The sequence below is a fragment of the Mustela lutreola genome, chromosome 16 (assembly GCF_030435805.1).
Source record: "Mustela lutreola isolate mMusLut2 chromosome 16, mMusLut2.pri, whole genome shotgun sequence".
In the NCBI taxonomy this organism is placed as follows: domain Eukaryota; kingdom Metazoa; phylum Chordata; class Mammalia; order Carnivora; family Mustelidae; genus Mustela; species Mustela lutreola.
In genome coordinates this window covers 55,372,920-55,387,320 of record NC_081305.1, presented here as the reverse complement: position 1 = coordinate 55,387,320, position 14,401 = coordinate 55,372,920, and the positions used below count along the sequence as shown (strand labels likewise).

Below are 14,401 nucleotides of genomic sequence, written 5' to 3'. Positions count from 1 at the left end.
AAGGGCTGGGAAAAGATACACAGGTGGTCTGGCCTATGCCCGAGGGTGGCTAGCCAGGTGTGACTCAGGCGGAGTGCATTCGCCTTTCTGGGCCTCAGTGTCCTGATCTTTGACGTGGGTGTTGGAAGGATGAAGACCCAGACAAATGAAGCACTTCTTGCACCCCTGGTACATAGTCAGCCACTGCTTTTTTTTTTTTCTACCTTTTTTTTTTTTAATGTATTTGACAGATCACAAGTAGGTGGAGAGGCAGGCAGAGAGAGAGGGAAGCAGGCTCCCTGCTGAGCAGAGAGCCTGATGCAGGGCTGCTCTTGACAGAAAGTGGCAGTGGGTGGGAGGTTGGGGTCCCAGGTCCCACCTGCTCGGTGTCTTCCAAGCTCAGGGCACCTGGGTGCTATCGGTCTGCCCTGGAATTGCCCCAGCAACAGGACCTTTGTTCCCCATTGAGTTGGATTTTCTTTTTACCAGTCCTCCGAGGCTGCAGTGATCTTATCCATTCTCCTGCGGTAGAGAGGGAAACTGAGGCACAGAGTACCAGGGGCCACAGAGTGAGTCAGGGCCACACTGGCCTCCCATCAGTCCCTGCTGGCATGGGCAGGCTTTAAGGCTGGAGCCCAGAACTTCTCTACAACTGCCTGTTCCAGCCCAGTGCAGAGCGGGGCTCAGGGCCTGGCAGGGAGGACTTGCCTGAGGTCGCCCAGCACCAGCTGCGGGGGGACCTAAGGCCCCCGCCCCCAACTAACAGGATGATCCAGGTGTCGGCTTCCTTCGAGGAAGGCAATCAGATCTGGAGGCCCGAGATCCTAGTCAGGCATGGGAGGAGGACCCTCTACCACCTGCCCTGCTAACTGGACAGTGGCATGACAAGACGGGTTCTAGATTCTGCCCCAGGGGCCCCTTTGGAAAACAGCACCCCTGGATTCAGACTGGATTCTAACCCATCTGTGTTTCCTGCTTTGTGACCCTTGCTTTTCTCCAAGCATCAGTGTCTTGGTCTGTAAAATGGGGGTGACTGTCCCCTCCTCACCAGGTCCAGGGAAGAGGTAAGGAGGTCACAGGTATCAGCTGCCCCCTGCACAGTGTCTGTCCTCATGCAGAGAGTATCTAGGGTGGGAGTTGCTTGCACAGATGTGTATGCTGAGGTCCTAAGAAGGAATAAGGCCCAGTCTAGGTCAGGACTACCCTGGACCTAGCTGAAACCCAGCTGACACCCAACACCAGGCACACAAGTGGTAACAGTGGCAAGAAATAGTTTATTGCCAAGGTGAAGGCACGAGGGGGAAGCACCCATGAGGAGTGAGGGATCAGACCTCCCCCAAGGCCTAGAAATCCATGTCCTCGACCAGGTCCTGGAGGTAGGCCTTGTACTGCTCTGATGTGAGAGAGAGTGGGTAGCTGTTGGAAATGTGCAGGTCCACAGTGTTCTCTAGTGAGGAAGCGCCCTCTGATCGTGCCATGTCCAGCAGGGCCCTCAGGCATGTGGGAACAACCTGCAGGAGGTAGGGGGGAGAAACAGGAGTCAGGGAAAACACTCAACCCAGTTTATTGTCAAGGGTGGGGTTGGAAAACTACAACTCCCAGCAGCGCCCACTGTGACCCAGGATGAATCAGTAGGCCCAGGGCTGCTGGGAGTTGTAGTTTCCCCCCATAACCACAACCACTAGTGGTCTGAGAAGTTTCCTAGGGCTGAAATGCTGGAGGGGTTCCCAGAAGCTAGGGCCGGGCAGCTTGTGGTCAGGACTCCTAGGCACTGTAGTTCCTCACAGAGGTTGCTAGGACCGACTTCCACATGGTTTTCAGAGTTCAAAACAGGTTCTGGGGGTGAGGCCAGGAGAGGGACACCCAGAAGCTCCTGAGGATGAGGAACTGGTGGTTGCAGAGACTCTTGGAAGTTGTAGTTCCTCAGAGGGCTTCTGGGAGTTGTAGGTCCTCCTCCCTTAAGATCCACCCCTTAGCTCCAGAAGCCCGGGACTGCAGCACCTTGACCATCACGAGCTTCTTGGTCCACGGCTGGTCCTGGGGCCATGGCTCCCCCATGCAGAACCAGAGGGTGTAGCGTGGTGAGTGTCGGCTTCCTTCGAGGAAGGCAATCAGATCTGGAGGCCCGAGATCCTAGTCAGGCATGGGAGGAGGACCCTCTACCACCTGCCCCTCCCTGCCCACCCCCCCCCCCCAGACCTATCAGCCTCACCTTCTCCCCTGACCTGAAGCCTGACACCTACAGCATGACCAGATGGCTGCTAATCTAGGAAAAGTTCCAGCACAATCTTACATTTTTTTTTTCCCTCCCATCGGGATGGGGCTGGAAGCTCTGCACTGACTCCCCACCCCTGCCCTCATTTGGGATAGGAAGGAGTATACTCTCCTCAAGGACTTCCCTCATTCTGAGTACAAGGTGGCTGGCAGTTTCTGCTCTTTAACCCCCTAAGGCCACATTCTCCTGGTAGTAGCCACTAACCACTATGGCTATTTCCGTTTAAGTAGTAACTAATTAAAAGCAAACAGAGGAGAAGCTGGGTGGCTCAACATTAAGCAGCTGCCTTCGCTCAGGTCGTGATCCTGGGGTCCTGGGATTGAGCCCTGCATCAGGCTCTCTGCTCTGGGGCAAGCCTGCTTCCCCCCCTCTCCCGCTCCCCCTACTAATGTTCCCTCTCTCGCTGTTTCCCTGTCAAATGAATGAATAAAATCTTTAAAAAATAAAATAAAACTCCCTTCCTCAGTTGCACTGGCCTAAGTACCCAACAGCCACCCGTGGCTGGTGGATACCAGATGGGAGAGTGCAAATCCAGAACATTTCCTTCACTGCAGACAAATCTACCTGGTAATAAAGCCCTAAAGGCTTGTCTCTTCTGCGTCTGTCTATCCACAAGAATAACTGGGAACAATGAAGACTATGGCAGCTAATTCCTCGAGCACCTTCTACACACTGGGCCCTGTGCCTCCAGCAGCGGAGATAGTCCTTAGGCAGATGCAGAGCAGCCCCACAGTTTGCCCCAGGTTATAGCAGAAGCAAAGCAGCAGGGCCTGAACTGGAACTTGGAAGTCTGGAGATTTGAAATCTTTTTTTTTTTTTTTAAAGAGAGGGACGGAGTGTGGCAGGAAGGGCAGAGAGAGAGAGAGAGAGAGAGGAAGAGAGAGAGAATCTTAAACAGGCTCCAAGCTGAATGCACAGCCCGGCTCGGTGGCTTGATCTCACAACCGTGAGATCATGACCTGAGCTGAAATCAAGAGTCACTTAGCCAATGAAGCCATCCAGGCACCCCCAGAACCCAGAGTTCTTAACCACCGTGACCTAGTCTTTCTACAGCAGAGTCAGAAGGCCTTGCCTCACTCACCTGACACGAAAGGCCGTAGGTCGAACACGTCTCCCTCCTCATCCTTGGGGACCTCACCACTGGGCCCGTGACTGCTGTCAGGGAGGAGCTCCTCGCCCAAGGCCCAGTACGTGTGGCAGTGGCCCAGCCTCCGGGCCCAGAGTCGCTGTCCTGCCCTGCACAGAGCTAGTCCCCTACCCAGGCAGCTCAGCACACGCCTCACGTAGCCCAACACACCCCTGTCCGTCAGCCACAGCCCAGGGTCTGGCAATATGATCGGCTGTCCAGACAGTGTCCCGTCCCCTGCTTCTGAAGCCACCAGACGCAGGCCCCTTGGGCAGAAGACAGTCTGCTGGAAGACTTGGCGGCCCCGGTAGAAGGCAGTCACCTCGAACTCCCACTCTGAGTGGTGGCAAAAGTGACATGAAGGGAGAGTTAGACAAAGAGAGTATAAGGGGGCGTGGCGCCCCAGCCCCTTCCACCCCATACTTGGAACTCACCTTCCTCAGGCACCAAGAGCCGCCTCAGTGGGTTTTCCAGGGGCTCTGAGTTTGGGCAGGGAGGAGGGATGTCTACTGTGGGGCTCAGCAAGAATGGAGGGGTCTGTTCAGGGACCACAGCCAGGCTCGAGGGCCCCCCATCTGGGAATGGGGCCAAGGCCATGTCATTCAGTAACTCCTCTAGTATGTCTCCCTGGAGAGAAGAAAAAAGAAAAGGATCTGGCATTTCCATAGCCCTTTTGAGAGACTTCATATGGACCAGGCTTTGGGATCAGGAGAGAAGTCAGACCTGAGCTTTGCCCTCAAGGGGATTCCTGTGAGGAGGGTTGGGGGGAAGCAGGGAGAAAACCATGGGCACAGAGAGCAAAATATGTGCTCTGGTATATGCTGGGTGCTACTGGGGCCCAAGGGGAGCAGCTAATTCCAGCCCAAGGTTCTGGCCCTGTGCAAGCAAGACCTGGGCAGAGAAGGCTGGACACAATTTCAGAGGGAACTTGCTCTAGCACAGACATCAAGGTCAAGGGTAGGGTGGTTCTGGGTTCCCAGGAGGCTGAGGGTACTCTAGCAACAGAAGCTATGAAATTCCGGGTAGGTGTCTGTGGGCCCTAGATGCCTGGGGAAAGCTCTGAACTTTGTCCTGAGGGTGCTGGAAGCCATGGAAGGGCTCTGGGCAGGGGGACAGGGTCAGCTAGGGATCAGATGCGGGACAGCCCACAGGGCAGAGGATGGACGCTCAGGAGGAAGATTGGGGTGATGATCCGGGGGAGAAGAGGACGCCTGAACAAGGCTGTGGGGAGACAGACAGTAGATGGGTCAGATGGGGCAGGAGGGCTGGGGTGCATTCTCACCTGGGTAGCCAAGGTACTGCATCCACCATTGGTTCCCAGTGATGTGTGCAACTCAGTAAAGTTCCCAGCTCCTGCCGAGGAAGATGGTGAGTACAGCAGAGTGTTGGGGACACTCAAAATCCCACCCTCTCCATGTGAAGCCCCACTTCTGGCACACCTGAGATCACAAACTCATAGACCTTGTGCGGGTCGTGGGGGTCCTTGCTCCGATCCTCGGCTAAACGCAGCCCCTCCTTCCTGTTCAGGGCGGATCGGAAATTCCTCTTCCAGGTGGGCAGATCAGGTTTATCCTTTCCGGGAGTGTAGGCACCGCTGGCCTCGGCCCACGCCTGGGGAGCCAGTGGGTACCAGGATAGTGAGAAGGATGACCAAGACCCCACCCCAGGGGTTCTCTCCCCTGGCACGTTCTAACTCGGCAAGGATCCAACCCCAAATTCTTGGATTCTCTGCATCCTAAGGCCCCCTATCTTCACCTTTTGAAAAGCTTTGCTTTCTAAGCCAGCCTTCCAGGTCCTACTGGGTGTCTATACTCTGCCACCAACCTGCCCCAGAACACCTTCTGTAATAACCCCGCCCCTCGCACTCCAACTCGGGTTACCACCACTGGTGTATCCTAATTTGGTGAGAAATCACCTCAACTTCCGGGCCAAGTCTTGCCTCTAAGGTTCCGAGACCGTCCCCAGAATTCTACGACCAAGACCCCGCCCTCTGCGAGCCCGAATGCTCCGTTTGCATTCCTTTCGAGTTCTAACCCTGTTTTTCTGGTTCTTTTTCTGGAACCCGCCCCCCCCCCCCCAATCTTGCCAGTCCGCTGATCCTACTAACCCTGCCCAGTCTCGTCCTAACTCCACCTACCTCCACCTGCCAGCGTCAGCGCCTGCCAGCTGCAAGCGTGCTAACCCCCTCGCTTCCTCGGCTCCGCCCCCTGTGAGTCCCCCCTCCTCCCCGCTGTTATCTCAGGGTTCCCGGTGTTCGGAAGCTCACGCACCTGGAAGATGCCGAAGTCTTCTTGCTGGGCATCCTGCCGCAAGCCGTGCTTCCAAGGGATGCGGAAGCGTGTGCGGCTCTCGTCCAGCCAGGCCACCCCCTCCAGCTGCCCTAGGTCCAGCTGCGACACAAGCCAGGGCAGGATCCGCGGCTTTGGGGTTCCCATGGTCCGGCCTGCGCTTAGAGGGCAGTTCGTGGGCGCGGACGGCCCCCCTCTTCTTTCCCCACCTTCTTCTGTGCAGGCCCCCTACCTCCCCAATTCCGCCAGTGTAGATCCCTCCCTCTTCCGCGGTAAACCCTTTTCTCCTTTCCCCTCCCCCACATCATCCAATGCAGTTACCCCCACTTCCAAGTTAGAGAACCTCCCCTAGTTATACCAGGGCAGACGTTATTCAATTGTAGATCTCTACCTCCTGCACTTAACCGTGCTGTAGACCCCTTCTACAAACTGCCCCACAGAAGAGCCGCTCACCCATTTCCACCCTAGACCCTCCATCCACCCCACCCCAAACACAGCTTGGCTCCTCTAGGGCGCGCGCGCGCGCGCGTACAGACAGACAGACACACACACACACACACACACACACACTTTATAGGGTGGACTGCCTCCCATTTTCAGGGTCCACTCTTCTCTCCCTTAGATCCCCCAGTGCGGACGCCTGCCCTTCCCACTCTCCCCGCTACTTTTTCCTGTTGTCGTTGTTGTTGTTGTGTTGTTTTTACAGCCGACCTCCAGCACCGGCCATTGTTTCACTTTCTCCCCTGGCTGCTTCACTTTCCCGAGTACACAGTGCCTCCTCTACACTCTCAGGGCAGACCCGTTTTTTTCCTCGCGCTTCTCGGTCCGGACGCCACCAATTCCCCAGATCCGCCGTTACCTACGTAAAGAGTCGGGGGCGCAAAGTGCTAGGACCCACCCCTGGCTTTTGAGGGTCCGATAGCTCTCGAACTTGTAGCTGCACACCCTCCTTTCTGTCAGCTGAGCTTCAGAGCAATGCAGTTTTCTTTTCTACCGATTTCACGAAATAAAAACTTCAACTGCGGTTGGTCCACAGACTTCAGAGCCAAAGAGGCGGCACCAAGAGCCCGGACGGCACCCCCGCCCCCCGTCAATGCCCTTTTTAGGCCTTCTGGCCAACGGCATGCTGGGAACGTCACATGCAAATTAGATGGGCCCCAGCGCTCCCCCTCTTCTACAATAGGGCCGTGTCAACCCTGCCCAGTGCGCAGGCGCGGGAAAGTTGAACTAAGAGAAGTTTATGCAAGTTCAGTGAAGGAGGAGTGGGCGGCCGCTCCGGCCCCAGGTAAGCCGGGCTTTTGGGAGGGCTGGGGTGAGAAGGGAAGAGGCCGGGATCTCGAAGCCGGCACCTCAGTCCCCCTTCTCCGACATCCATGCGCCCCGAGACCCCAAGATTCCAGCCTGGGTCGGATAAGGGAACTACACCTCCCAAGGAGGCTGCGCGGCGGCGATTCAAGTGCGGACGGAGGGGAAGGTTTGTCATGAAGCCGGCTGGGATTCGTAGTTCCCGATTCTCTAAGAGCTCGAGCCCCTTGGCATATGCCTTCAGAATCCAGAAGTCGGAGTCCCGAGTCCCCTTTTTTGTCAGACTCAAGAATTCAGATCCCCCAGGCCCCTTCTCCGAAAACTCGAGTCCAGCCCCCAGTCCCTTTCTCCCCTAGACCCAGGAATCCGGGTCCCCAGCCTCTTCCTCTCCAAGGATCAAGGAGTCTTCGTCCTCCTCCCTCTTCTCCCTCCGAGGATTCTAGAGTCTCGGTCCCCAGACTCTAACTCCCTTAAAGGACTTAGGAGTTAAAGCTCTCAGCCCTTTCTTCCCTTGGGGAAGAAAGTGTCCCGGCCTCCTCCTTATTCAGGGACGAGGCATTTGGGCCCCCATCCTCCACCTCAAGTCAACCCTGGAGACCATCCCCCAGCTCCCTCTTTCACAGGTGCCCCCATGGCAGGCTCGGAAGAGCTGGGCCTCCGGGAGGACACGGTGAGAGTCCTAGCTGCCTTCTTTAGGCGAGGTGAGGCTGCCGGGTCCCCCATTTCAATCCCACCCAGGTAAGAGGAGTTGCCCTCCTCCCTCAGGGGCCTGCATCTGGGGTGGGGCCCTCTTGATTCTTGTGCCTTGTCTCTGTGTTCCCCTCTCTTTATATCTGGCTCTTTTCCTTGTCCCTGGGGTTGCACCGAGAAGCCCTCAGTGGGAGGGAAAAGGGACTGCTTGCAAAGGGGCCTCTGGGGTCACTCTCTGAGGTCCCCTTTCCTAGGAGTCCTGCCCAGGAGGAGCCAACAGATTTCCTGAGCCGCCTTCGCCGATGTCTTCCCTGCCCCCTGGGTCGAGGAGCAGTTCCCCCTGAATCCCCTCGGCCTTGCTCCCTGCCCCTACGCCCATGCTATGTTTCAGAGCCTGGTAAGAGATTTCCCTAGATCACCCATGAACCGGTAGGGCCAGAAGCTTTGATTTTTTTTTTTTTTTTTTTTTTAAGAAGCTTTGATTCTTTAAAGCATAGAAAGGATAAGGAACTAGCCCAAGATCACTTAGCTAAGAGGGGAACTGAGTGGGAACTACTCTCACATTCTCTGTTCCCCCACCCCCTGTTACATTCTGTGAACTGGCTTCCCAATGGGGCTTTTGGTCCCTTTCTGTTTGTTATCTCTCTCCTCCCATGTATCCTTCCCTACCCCTGGGACTTTGTAGCCTCCAGTACCCGCAGTAGGGAGGAAGGAGACCTGGTTTTGAGTCACAACTCCCTGGCTGTTAGGCTACATGACTCTGGGAAATTCCTTTTGTTTCTTGCTTATTTCTCCAGAAGCAAAGTAGGAATGTGTGCATGTGTGTGGAGGGGTGTCCTTGGGCATGGTCAAGAGTAACCATTTGGATTATTCATGTGGGAGCCTTGATAGACTAGTAATGGCTATACTTGAAAGGGATTTCACAGCTGGGGAAGAAGAGTTCTGTGATCAGTAGATGATGCCTGAAATCAGCAAGGGGTAGGTAGGGTGGTAATTGCTGGAGTGCCCTGCATTTGCCTGTCTTGGATAGGATCATCTTCAAAGTCTAGTTCGGCCATAACATTCTAAGTCTAGTTTGAGGGACACAGTAAAATGGGAAGTACCAAGGCCTTTTACCAAGTGTGCTCAGTGGGTCTCAGTTTATCCCACTATGGAATGGAAATCATTGCAACCTGGCAAGATGGTTGGGACAAGGAGAGAATCCATAACTGCTCGATGTCCCAGAGATCCATCATTGGCCCTTTTGACCCCAGGCCCAGCAACTCCAGATTTCTATGCTCTGGTGGCCCAGCGGCTGGAACAACTAGTCCAAGAGCAACTGAGATCCCCACCTAGCCCAGGTGAGGGACCAAGAGGCCCCGGGCGGAGAAGGATGAGGGCAAAAGGGTGGGCAGGGTTCTGCCCCCAGCTGATTCTCTTTTGCCCTCCACCCCCCACCCCCCAGAGTTACAGGGAGCCCCACCCACAGAGAAGGAAGCCCTACTGCGGAAGCTGGTGGCCTTGCTGGAGGAAGAGGCAGAAGTCATCAATCAGAAGGTGACAAGTCTGTCTGTTCCATCCCTCAGCTGGGATGGGGATTGTGGGATGGCTGGGCACTGGGATCAGAACCTGAATCTGCATTCTCATTAGATGGTCAGGTGAGGAGAGGGTGGGTCTCCACTTCTATGAAGGGTTTGTAACGGGGTCTAAGCCCATTCTGCTCCCAGCACCACAGGCCAGTGAGCCAAGAGCGAAGATGTTGGGGTAAGGAAAGCGACTTTATTTGGAAAGGCAGCACACTGAGGAGATGGCATACAACTGTCTCAAAGAACTGTCTCCCCCAGCCTAAGATCTGAGCTGCTTTTATGTTAGAAAGGGGAAGGGGATGGGGATTGGAGTCAAAAAGTGGCTGCCGTCTATAGATAGCAGAGGAAGGTTGTGTGACTTCTTTTGTCCTTGGTCAGCTTTTTCTTTCAAGCGGTTTTATTTATTTATTAGAGATTTTATTTCTTTATTTGAGAGAGAAAGAGAGAGCATGAGCAGGGTGGGGGTGGGGAGGGCAGAGGGAGAGAGAGAAGCTGATTCTGGGCTCAGCGGGGAGCCCGACATGGGGCTCCATTCTAGGACCCTGGGATCATGACTGAGTGGAAGGCAGACCCTTAATAGACTGAGCCACCCCCTCGCCCTGTCCTTGGTCAGTTGATCTTTGTGTACAAATCGTGTCATTCCTATAAATCTTACATAGAGCGTCGTCATTTCTGTAAGGACTTCCTTATCTCCTCCAGTAAAGTAGATTTCTGGTAAAAGAGCCGTTTTTGTGAATCTTAGATGTAGCGTGCCAAAGTGCAGGGCTAAGCAGAAGTTTCTAAACTATAGGTCCCAGCAGTAAGGGAAATAGAAGCATTATGGGGTCAGACGTGCTAAGTTTCTCCGCTACTGGTTGAATAAGGTCAGGATAGTTTTGTATTTACAGTGAGAAGGGTGTGGCCTTTAGACAAGGGGTGTGGGCACCCGAAACGTGATCTGGGAAACTGGGACCAGTTGAGGAATTAGGGACTGTATGGTGGGAGGAAGGGAGTTTGTTCGGAGAGGACTGTCTAAAATATGAAACCCTGGTTAGCTATATAGGGGTATGCCTTGGAATGTGGGGGGAAATAGCAGCCGGAGGAGGTCTGGCTTATGATTTGCTCCTGGAACTTGATTGGCTCAGGAGCTTGGGGAAAGTGTATGACCTTAAAATATTAATTTTAAGGTTCCAGGGACTGGTTCCAGGGACTCTCAGGGAACCTCTAGGGGGCGTGGCTATAAGATCTGTATTCTAGAACTCAGCTAATTAGGGCTTTGGCCCTCATTGGCTGTCGGCCACCTTTCTAGGAGTAGTTTGGCGGAGACCTCAGATTCTGGTTTATGATTGGCTGGTGTGAGGGATGGGCGTGGCTTTGAGCTTCAGTGTCGGGAGAGCTTTAATCAGGAAGTCACGCCTCGTAGCCTCCTATTGGCTGACTGCGGGGGCGTGGCGGAGGCCGACCCAGTCTCGTCTCTTCCCCACCCCACAGCTGGCCTCGGACCCGGCCCTGCGTGGAAAGCTGGCTCGCCTCTCCGCGGGCTCCTTCGCCCGCCTAGTGGAGCTGTTCTCCAACCGGGAGGACAGCCCTCTTCCTAGCCACCCACGCCCCAACTTGCCCTGCCCTGGGCCTCCGCCGCCTTCCCCAGAGCCCCTGGCCCGTCTGGCCCTGGCCATGGAGCTGAGCCGCCGCGTGGCCCGGCTTGGGGGCACCCTGGCCGGTCTCAGTGTGGAGCACGTGCACAGCTTCGGGCCCTGGATCCAGGCACACGGGGGCTGGGTGAGCTGCCAGAGCTTCTCTGGGCCCCCCTTTATCCAACTGTAACTTGTGTCTGTGTGGTGGGGTGGGGGTGGCTTCTTTGGCTTCTTTTCAGACATGACAGGTGTTCTTCCAGCCCAATCATTCAATTGTTTTGTGTTTATTGAGCACCAGCTGTACACCAGTAGGTAATCAGTGCGGACCCTGTGCCTGGCTTAAACCATTCTGATACATACTGACAGTTACTAGTGGGAAACATGGGAGACCCCTTCCTGGGCCTCGGTTTCTTTATCCATCAGGTAGGGCAAGTAGAAGTACCCATCTCAAAAGGTTATTGTAAAGATTAAAATGGGACCATTGTAAGATCTTGGCACCCTGTGGCCATTTGCGTGATTATCTGGTGACTGTCTGCTCTGACACTGCCTGCCAGAATGCACTTGCCCAGGTATCCCCCAGTGTCACTTCCTCTGCTCCATTCGGGTGTCACCCTCCTGTGAGGCCTCCCCTGGTCCCTGTTTGAAATCAGAGCCACCTCCATCCCCTCCCACCCACTCCCTTTGCCTCTTCATTGCTTTACTTCCTTCATAACACCCTGCACCTTCTAACGCAAACTTCTACCAGATGGCAGGATTGACTTGCTTTACTTATTTCTTTCTGCTTTTTGTTTTCTCTTGGCCCCGACCTATCAGCTTCAGAAGACCACTGCTTTAAATTCAAGGCCAGGCTCAGAGCTGGATTGGGCTCCGGGGTACTGATGAAACTATTGCTTCAGAGTGGCAGGAGCTGGCCAGGGGTGTTTGAGGAGCAGAGAGGCCGGTAGGGCTGAACCAGAGTGAGCGAAAGGGAGAGGGCGAGAGTTGAGAGCAGGAGGGGGCGGGGCTTGTGAAGGTAAGAACTTGGGCACTGACTGAGCGAGCTCTCTGAGCGGAGGGAGACGAGAGCTGATTTAGGTGTTAACTTGCGCCCTCTAGCGGCCGCATGGGGCGATACCATAGAGGGCGAGGCGGAAGTAGGGAGTGGGGAGGTGTCCGCTGGTTCAGGGAGGAGATGGTGTTGGATTGTACCGCAGTGGTGGTAGTGGAGGAGTCTCCCAGTTAATTCAGAGGTAGAATTGACAGATTTTGCTTATGAGTGGATTACGAGTGCTATTTAGGAGTGCTAATGAATGGGAGACGGAAATCAAGGATGCCGGCCTGATGCAGTAGGGCTGCTTCAGTTGCTCCCTGAGACAGGGAGGAGCAGGTGGGGAGGAGCAGGTTGAGTCAGGGATGATTGGAAGTGGTCCAGGTAGGGGAGAGACGTCCTTGAGACCTCAAAGGGAGATGAGGAGGGGACAGTAGATATACGTGTCTGGAGCTCAGTGCAGAAGCTTGTTTATTTGTGAAATTGTTCTTTTGTTTTGGGGGTTTTGTGGGGGTTGTTTTGTTTTTTGTTTCTGTTTTTGTTCGGCCACATGCACAGCCAAGGACTTTTAGTGGAATGATTCAGTTTAAACCCCACGACAACCTTCTGGGATTAGATGTTATCCCGATTTTATGGAGATTGTCCCTCATGCAGAGGATTGGACTCAGGACTTTGACATGAAGCCAGTGCTCTTGATCGTTACAACCCGGGGACCCTGCTCCCCGTCTCTGAGTCTCTGGTCCCTGTCTCTCTGTCTCCATGACACTGGTGCTCTGCCCTCCACCCTGGGGCTTTATCTCTCCTCCCTTTTCCCAGGACTCTGTCCCTGTCCACCCCTGGGTCTCTGATTCTTCGGATCCTCCTCCTCCCACCCCGTCCCTGTCTCTGCTGTCATTGGGCTGGCGGGGATGCCACTGTGAATGGAGGACAGGGTCTGCCTGTGAATGCTCATGAGCTCTTCCACTTTTCCCCTCCAGGAGGGCATCCTTGCCATTTCACCCGTGGACTTGAACTTACCCCTGGACTGAGATCTTCCTCAGAAGCTGCTACAAGATTAGACCTCCTGTCTTTATGGTCTTTGTGTGCTTGTCCAAGTCTTCCTATTCCACTCAGGGTTGTGGGGTGGTGGCTGCCCTCCCTGTTTTTGCCAAAAAGAAATTAAGATTTTTTTCATATTAAAAACTTTGTCAGGTATTGAACTGTTTGTCCCTTCTCTTGAAAACTTAACTTCTAAGTAGGAGATTTGGGTAAGAGATCTCTCTCTCTCTCTGGTTTATGAATTGAGGAAAGAGCCAGTTCATTCATTCTAGAAATACTTATTTGGGGCACCTTCAAGTGCCTGTCACTTGAACGTACAACCTGCTTGAGGATATCTGTGGATACAGTTCCGGCTAATTCCATGTTTTTTCTTGTTGCATCATTTCCAGCTTATCCTGTGTTGACGGTCATGAAGTCTTTCTAGCTAGTCTTTCTAGCTAGTTCCAGAAGAAAGCTGTGATCTTCCTACACAGGACCTCCAGAACACCACCCTCTTCTCATTTTTCTCCTCCCACTGCTCCTTCTGAACATTTTTGGCTGGTTACTCCCCATCTGTATATAGACCAGGGTTATCACCTTTTCAGGGCTGTCACCCCCACTTCACAAAATTATGTCTAAAAGCGCATAAACTGAGATGCACATAATCACAAAGGAAACCACTTAGCCATGGATCCTCATTATTCATGGATTCCATATTTACGAATTTGCCTACTCACTAAAATTTATTTGTAGCCCCCAAGTTAACACTCACTGGGTTTTTGTGGTTGTTGGTTGGCATGCAAATGCCCAGAGAAGCAAGATTTGACTTACCCAGTGTGGACCTTTTTGGCTAAGATTGAGCTCCTGCTCAATCAAGTGTCCTACCCTGCCTTCCTCCTTCCGTTCTCACTCTGCAAATAAGCATCCCTTCCTCGAACTATGTGGTGCCACATTTCTTGGCATATTTGTACTTTTAGGGGTGATTTCTTGTATTTTAGAGATCATGTGAGTTGGGGGGGAGGAGCAGAGGGTGAGGGAAAAAATCCTCCCCCCTCACCATGCAGGGCTGGATCCCAAGAGCCTGCAATCATGACCTGAGTGGAGACCAGGAGTCAGATGTTTAACCAACTGAGCCACCCAGATGCCCCTGCAAGTCTTCACTGCTTGGAGCACATCTCATTCCGATATGCCACAGTCCAGTGTTCATTAGCCCCACGAGGGGAGTGGCTGCCACCCTGGAAGATGCATAGTTCCTTGGGGACACCTCCCCCATCTCTGATTTCAGCTCAGACCACTTTCCTGGACTCTGTACCTGTGTATCCCCCTGCCCAATGCAACCTCCTTTTCAATGACATTAGGTTATTTCCTAGTATTAAAAAGCTAGTTTGTTGGGCACGTAGGTGGCTCAGTCAGAAGAAAATAGGACTGTTGATCTCAGGATTGTGAGTTTGAGCCCCACTTGGGGTGGAGAGATGACTAAAAAATAATAATAATAAAGGGTGCCTGGGTGGCTCAG

The 14,401-nt window shown here is 53.8% G+C and overlaps 2 protein-coding genes across 8 annotated transcripts; one reads left to right on the top strand and one right to left on the bottom strand.

Moving 5' to 3' along the window:
• Window positions 1–171: 171 nt before the first annotated feature.
• On the bottom strand, window positions 172–6,765 carry IRF3 (interferon regulatory factor 3). 5 transcript variants are annotated; one of them, XR_009348518.1, is made up of 8 exons: window positions 6,528–6,765; window positions 5,651–5,823; window positions 4,820–4,991; window positions 4,663–4,733; window positions 3,815–4,007; window positions 3,336–3,716; window positions 837–1,490; window positions 172–762 (listed from the first exon to the last, which is right to left on the bottom strand). XR_009348518.1 is itself a non-coding variant. In XM_059150809.1 (7 exons), the coding sequence occupies exons 1-7, from the start codon at window positions 5,813–5,815 to the stop codon at window positions 1,323–1,325; spliced, it is 1,266 nt and encodes a 421-aa protein (XP_059006792.1). In that variant the 5' UTR covers window positions 5,816–6,762; the 3' UTR covers window positions 1,234–1,322. The 5 variants fall into 5 exon arrangements, 1 of the variants encoding a protein (XP_059006792.1); XR_009348520.1 differs by having other exon boundaries at window positions 6,532–6,765; XR_009348521.1 differs by having other exon boundaries at window positions 6,567–6,765.
• An 86-nt stretch (window positions 6,766–6,851) lies between these two features.
• Window positions 6,852–13,062, top strand: BCL2L12 (BCL2 like 12). Of its 3 annotated transcripts, none has more exons than XM_059150819.1 (7): window positions 6,852–6,953; window positions 7,597–7,711; window positions 7,918–8,060; window positions 8,917–9,003; window positions 9,108–9,199; window positions 10,699–10,986; window positions 12,846–13,062. In XM_059150819.1, exons 2-7 carry the CDS (start codon window positions 7,605–7,607, stop codon window positions 12,894–12,896), a joined length of 768 nt encoding a protein of 255 aa, XP_059006802.1. In that variant the 5' UTR covers window positions 6,852–6,953; window positions 7,597–7,604; the 3' UTR covers window positions 12,897–13,062. The 3 variants fall into 3 exon arrangements, with proteins under 3 accessions (XP_059006802.1, XP_059006804.1, XP_059006803.1); XM_059150820.1 differs by having other exon boundaries at window positions 6,872–6,953; window positions 7,582–7,711; XM_059150821.1 differs by lacking the exon at window positions 10,699–10,986.
• The last annotated feature ends 1,339 nt before the right edge of the window (window positions 13,063–14,401 follow it).

Coding starts and splice junctions, on each gene's coding strand:
- IRF3 (XM_059150809.1), bottom strand. CDS start 5,815: ATGGGAACCCCAAAGCCGCGGATCCTGCCCTGGCTTGTGTCGCAGCTG. Junction 4,992..5,650: donor AAGACTTCGGCATCTTCCAG/GTGCGTGAGCTT, acceptor CTGGCTCCCCAG/GCGTGGGCCGAGGCCAGCGG. Junction 4,734..4,819: donor CTATGAGTTTGTGATCTCAG/GTGTGCCAGAAG, acceptor CTTCCTCGGCAG/GAGCTGGGAACTTTACTGAG.
- BCL2L12 (XM_059150819.1), top strand. CDS start 7,605: ATGGCAGGCTCGGAAGAGCTGGGCCTCCGGGAGGACACGGTGAGAGTC. Junction 8,061..8,916: donor ATGCTATGTTTCAGAGCCTG/GTAAGAGATTTC, acceptor TTTTGACCCCAG/GCCCAGCAACTCCAGATTTC. Junction 9,004..9,107: donor GAGATCCCCACCTAGCCCAG/GTGAGGGACCAA, acceptor CCCACCCCCCAG/AGTTACAGGGAGCCCCACCC.